Raw genomic sequence first — 5625 nt, 5'->3', positions numbered from 1 at the left:
AAAGTCCCTTCTTCCCAGTACTTGCATCCCAAATGGAAAGTTTGTTTGTTCTGTGATGGAAAAACAATTTCCAAGATGCAGATTCCCTGAATCTAAGTGACATTCAAGCACTTAATTTATCAGTTCTCCTGAGATGTGTCCCTCAGGCAGAGGTTGCAGTCAGCTTCTAAGGAGAGCTGCAATTTCCTGGGAGACCTGTCTTGCACGGAAAGGGGAGTTTTCCATCCCTAAAAGCCGCCTCTTTCACAGAAAACCACTCAAAGCAGTACAAAGACACACAGGACACACAGACATGCACTGGAAGTTCAAAGCAGCACCTCGATTTACTGTGGGACTAGAAACAATAGAAACTAGAACAACTAGAAACTAGAAACCTCCTCCCCCAGACCCCTCCACACCCAGAGCCCAAGACCCAGCTGTCTCCTCCCGCCAGCCCTCTGCCTTCCAACATCTGGCAAAGGTCAAACGACACAGCAACTTGGGAGACATGCAGACAGTTAAGCCACCTTTTTGCTGAAGTCATGTTTGAGTTCCTGCAAAATAAATAAAGAAACGAACAAATAAATAAATAAATGGAAAAGAATTCCAAGGCCCAGAGGAGATAACGTTATACAGGCATGCCCTCTGCCGGTCAAACAGGAAGAGGGCCAAAGGAAATCTATCCATCAGAGCCAAGGATTTGCAACTCCCCTCTCTCCTCTTACAGATGAGCCCCTAAACATATTCCCTATGTGGTGTGCAAAATTTAAATTTAGTGGATTTTTAGCCTGACTGCTGAAGTGATCTTGCAAGGGCAGTCCAGCACCCTGCTCTCCTTTGTTTTGGGTCTTAAGATCTTTGAATAAGTCAAAGAGCTTCAGTTAAAATGCAACAGGAAAAAAAAGGCATCCAGAGAAATGTTCTGCCACGCTGGCCAGCTGAACTGACTCACCAGCTGCCTTGATGTCATATAAGGAAAGAAATGGGAAAACTGGGCCAGGAAAAGAGACACATCCCCGTTATTTGAGAATGACTTTGCTGTAATAATTACATTCTGCAGGCACTTGACACATAGTCTACAAGTCCCTGCAAGCTGTAAGAGCCCTTGCAGTCAACACTAGGAAACTGAAATACACTGTAAACTATTTGAGGCACTGATCAATTCAGAGCATGCCTCCCTCTGTTGAAGTGGGGCTGTTATTTGATTACAGCTATGATTTTAAACAATTTCTAAGAGCTTACTCAAATGATACAAACTGCAGATTCAAATCTGTTGTCATCCTATTAAACAATGCAGATCTATTGCACACACATCACTATCAGCTCAGCTCTTTCTTGTAGCAGTTTAATTCCTGCTGGTATAAATCCCTGATTTAATTTACTGACTGGGAATTAAAACAGCATGAACTGGTTTCAGTGGATCTGTGCTGGGTATTTGTGATGATCCAACTAGACCATTAAAAAAAATGTCACTGGATCAGAAAGCTCCACTGACAGAACCAAATTCTTAGGAGATGTCATGTAATAATTTTGCACACTAAAGAACAATACATACAGTGAGTGGGCAGACCTCTCCCACTTTATTCTTTTCCACTGAAATTGAACCTTGTCTGCCAATATATTTTACAGTCAGCAGAATTTTGTACATGTCTTCATAATGCTGGAATTCTGGGAAGTTTCACAGGCTGCAGCAATCAGGCTGTCACTGGAGTAGACAGTTGGCCAGGGAATGTGTGTACTGGGAGCTTTTCTGAAACCTAACATTTTACATCCAGAAGAGTGCCAGGGAGCTGCTGTTTTTCCATCCTAGAGTTTAGTGGAGGATTAACAGCATTATGAAGAGAATCAGCTGTTGGAGGTCCTTGTGCTAAGAGCACACACAGCATCACACACCCAAAGGGGTTTTGTGTCCCATCACCCTCCCTGCTATTTCTGGGGCCCACCACCCTTTCTGGCCAGCTGTTAAGTGTGTTTGGGATTTCTTTTCATGCACAATAAGCTCTGGCAAACTCTAGTTTCACCTGGGAATGGCACAGAGGCTGTATTCTACCCTTCCACTACAGCCAAGGCTGGGATCACATGGGCTGTGCAGAATAGCTAATGGCTCCCTGTGTGTGCTCCAGCTGCTTCTCTGATATGAGGGGTTTGCTGAAGCTTGACCTGCAGGTCTTTCTAAATTTGTGCTTTCCAGCAAGATGCCTGTCTTACTGGGAGAGCTGGAAAAAGCTCAGATGTTTCTCTTCCACACAGGATACAGCTGGTATATACCTAGCTCCTCGCAGCAGGCACGGCTACTGTGCAGACTTCTCCCCGAGGTAGGAAGCATTCTTTCCAGTCTTCTTGAGGGTTTCCAACAGGGTGTCAACACTGAGCTCCGAGTCAATATACACCTTCTTGTTGGGCAGGTCTATCTCAAAGTTGACACCTATGAGGAAAAAAATTTTGCATAGTTAGAAACAGCCAAATGGTGTAAACACAGGCAGAGCTCATCTTCACACGTCTGTGCTCCCCAGGGCATCAGTCAAATGGACATTTATCTCCTGCCAGCACACTCTGATATCACCACCAGGCAGCAAAACCAACCTGGTGTCCTGCCAGCAGTGCTATGAAGGAGGTCAAAGCATGACTCCACGACTGAAGGTGTCATCAGACACCACAGTCTCTCAACTGCTTTAATCTGCTCACCCCACCTTGGATCAACACAAACATTCATGTAGGAACCAGGATAAGCTGAGTTCAAACCAAGCACTAAAATTTCCATCCAGCTCAGTCTGTGCTCTGGTTTAGTGTGGATAGGGCTAGGAAAGGCTCAGGACAAGATGCTGGTAGTACCACTGGAAGTAAAAGGAGGGAAAAGACATTTCACCACATGGATTTCCCAGTGGCTAATAAAGGTGAACCACTCATCCCAGTGAGAGGAACTGGACATGCAGACTCTATCCAGTTGTGTGTTTTCACAAAACCTGTAGGTATCAGTTTTGAGAGCTGTGCCACATCATCATATGAGGCTGGTACTGGCCAGCCTGTTGAAGAGTGATGGAGGTGCTGACAACCACACACAGAGAAAATGGGATTGTCACAGCCTAGTAATGGGGCCTGGAAGAATTTTCAAGGCCTTTGCTTAGGTGACTAGAAACTTCTCTCCTTTGGAGGGGACTAGGTCCTCACAACTGATGAGTGCAGGCCAGATCCTTCTCTTTTGGAAATGCCAGCAAACAGGAGATATGGGTTATAATTTTCTAGCTGGTATTAAAAATAGGCTACACAGACAACCACCAAACACTCTGCTCAGCATCTCTTCACTGTGACTGCTACTGACACATCTTGGGAAGCACCACAGTCACCCCAGGCCTCCCTGGAAACAAGGCCAGGCAAGACATTCACCTCCCTTCCCTCTGGCAGCCTGAGCAGGGGTCTACCAGTGTCCTTCCCAGAGGGTTCAGGGTGAGGCCCTGGTGACTCAGAGCTACCTGCAGCCATGGCAGCTCCTCCCTCCCTTGACACTTCTCCAAGGGTCACAGACCTGCAAACAACCAGAGACTTGTTACCAACTAAGGAGCAAGCTCAGAGCAGAGCAAGAAGTTTCCAGTTTTTAACTTTTACCCACAGCGTTATCCTTCAGGATGGTGGACCCCAGGGCACTGCTCTGGAGCTGGCTGTCCCACACCCAGCACTGACTCACCTCCCAGCCTGTTCAGGACACGGGTGACTGCATTGGAACAGCCTTCACAGGTCATGTCCACGAAGAACTCGTGTTTCTGGAAAGAAAAGAGGCAGTCGAGGGGTCAGGGAGAGCACAGCTGGAAATACACCACACTTGCCTTTTTCCTTGGGGAGGGGGGTTCAAAGTCTCTCAAGCCAAAAGGACCATACACACCCCACTAAGGGATACTCAGCAAAACAGAACTCTTGGTACTCCTCCCTACGATGTCCTTGTGCTGTCCCCCACAGCATAATCCTGAGGAGCCTTTGGAGATTGTGTGGCTACCTCCAGAGTCAGCACAAATCACCATCTCCATGGCCTCTGCTGGACTTACTCAGCTTGTCCAGAGGAGCCAAGGAGAAGCAAATATCTTGCCTCCAGCTATCTGCTGTTCTGACTTAAATCTGCAAGGATATCAGTGCTTCCCCATCCTATTCTTCTTGTGTCTACAAGGCTACTGGTCCTCAACATAATAAATATATAAGCAAAACAGAAACATAAGGACAATTAGTGCTGTTTTCTCATCCCTCCACTCCACTGGGGCCCCAGCGATATCTTCACTGCCTATGAGCAACACTGGGTCAACAAAATGCTGTTGAGAGTAACTAACCACTGCCTTCAACCCTTGATATCAGATGAGTCCTGTTTTCCTTCTCTTGCATACGCCTTTTACTTTCCTTAAAAAAAGAAAAGTAAAGCTTTTGTTCAATTGTTATATTTCATTTGGAAATATGCAACCCATATTTCCTTCCTGAACCACCCTGTGCCCCCTGCCACTGCGAGGCTAAAACCCTCTTGGGATCATTCACCCAGGAAGGAGCTTGGGACGGAGGTTCCCATTAGGTTTTCTTCAGTGTAATTGCCATTTCCTTCGTTTTTATTTCTCAAACGCCCTGGTGCTTTGGGGCAGTGTGCAGGCAGAGGGGAAGGAGCATCCCATCAATGCTGCCCTTCCGTGTCCAAACCTTGGGAGTTTGGGGGGGCTGGAGTTTGTGGCAGTTTGGGACTGGGGGAACCTTGGGGGGCTGGAGGAGCCTCGGGCTTTGGGAGAGCTGTAAGATCTGGGGGAGCCTTGGGGTGATGGGCGAGCCTTGGGGGTCTGGGGAAGCTTTGGGGGGCTGGGGGAGCCCTGGGGAACTAGGGGAGCACCGAGAACTGGGGGAACCCTGGGGGCTGGGGGAGCACCGAGAACTGGGGGAGCCTCGAGGAGTGGAAGGGTCGGGGGGTTTGGGGGAGCCCCAGAGGCTGGAGGAGCCTGGGGAGCCAGGGGGTGCTGAAAGAGCGCCGGAGGCTCGGGGAGCCTCGGTGACTGAGGGAGCACCGAGGCTCGGCGGAGCCCCGCGGCCGCTCCCGGTGGGGGCAGTGCCCTCCCTGCCCCGCCGCCCCGCCACGGCCCGCAGAGGCCCCGCACGCACCGGCATGGCGGATCCCCGAAGCCGGATCCCCGAAGCCGGATCCCCGATGCCCGATCCCCGATGCCCGATCCCCGATGCCGGATCCTCGAGGCCGGATCCCCGGGCACGGCGGCGGGCGTGGCGCGGAGGAAGGGGCGGGCCGTGCTCGGCCCCGCGGCCTCGGGAGGCGGGGAGGCCACGGAGCGTGGAGGAAAAAGCGGTGGAGAGCGTTTGGATGGTGGCTGCTCCGCGTGGAGCTCCTAAACGGGTGCTCTGCTCGCTTCCAGGCTAAGGATCAGCACAAATGGCTGCGGGAGGGAGGTGGGGAGAGCCGTGAAGATGGGGCCGGGCTGATAAAGAAAGCTCGTTCCTCTCGGTCTTTTGAGGTTTTGAGGTTTATTGGCCTGGGAGAGCTCCGGTAGACTGGATATTGAGGGCGGGAGGTTGGGGGGGAGTCAAATGTAGAGCAGGTTTAGAAGGAGGGTGCTGGTCCCTAAAGATGTGTCTGCTTTGTTTGGGGTTTTTTTTTGTTTTTTTTTCTTCCCTGGC

At 50.0% G+C, this 5625-nt stretch overlaps 1 protein-coding gene across 2 annotated transcripts; it reads right to left on the bottom strand.

The window, feature by feature from the left end:
- Nucleotides 1-293: 293 nt before the first annotated feature.
- Nucleotides 294-5226, bottom strand: ATOX1 (antioxidant 1 copper chaperone). 2 transcript variants are annotated; one of them, XM_015641966.2, is made up of 4 exons: nucleotides 5098-5226; nucleotides 3662-3737; nucleotides 2248-2404; nucleotides 294-533 (listed from the first exon to the last, which is right to left on the bottom strand). In XM_015641966.2, the coding sequence occupies exons 1-3, from the start codon at nucleotides 5101-5103 to the stop codon at nucleotides 2271-2273; spliced, it is 216 nt and encodes a 71-aa protein (XP_015497452.1). In that variant the 5' UTR covers nucleotides 5104-5226; the 3' UTR covers nucleotides 294-533; nucleotides 2248-2270. The 2 variants fall into 2 exon arrangements, with proteins under 2 accessions (XP_015497452.1, XP_015497453.1); XM_015641967.2 differs by lacking the exon at nucleotides 294-533 and adding an exon at nucleotides 1532-1785 and having other exon boundaries at nucleotides 5098-5201.
- Between the last annotated feature and the right edge of the window lie 399 nt (nucleotides 5227-5625).

This window comes from Parus major, chromosome 13, assembly GCF_001522545.3.
Source record: "Parus major isolate Abel chromosome 13, Parus_major1.1, whole genome shotgun sequence".
Lineage (NCBI taxonomy): Eukaryota > Metazoa > Chordata > Aves > Passeriformes > Paridae > Parus > Parus major.
This window is presented reverse-complemented; position numbering and strand designations above follow the sequence as displayed.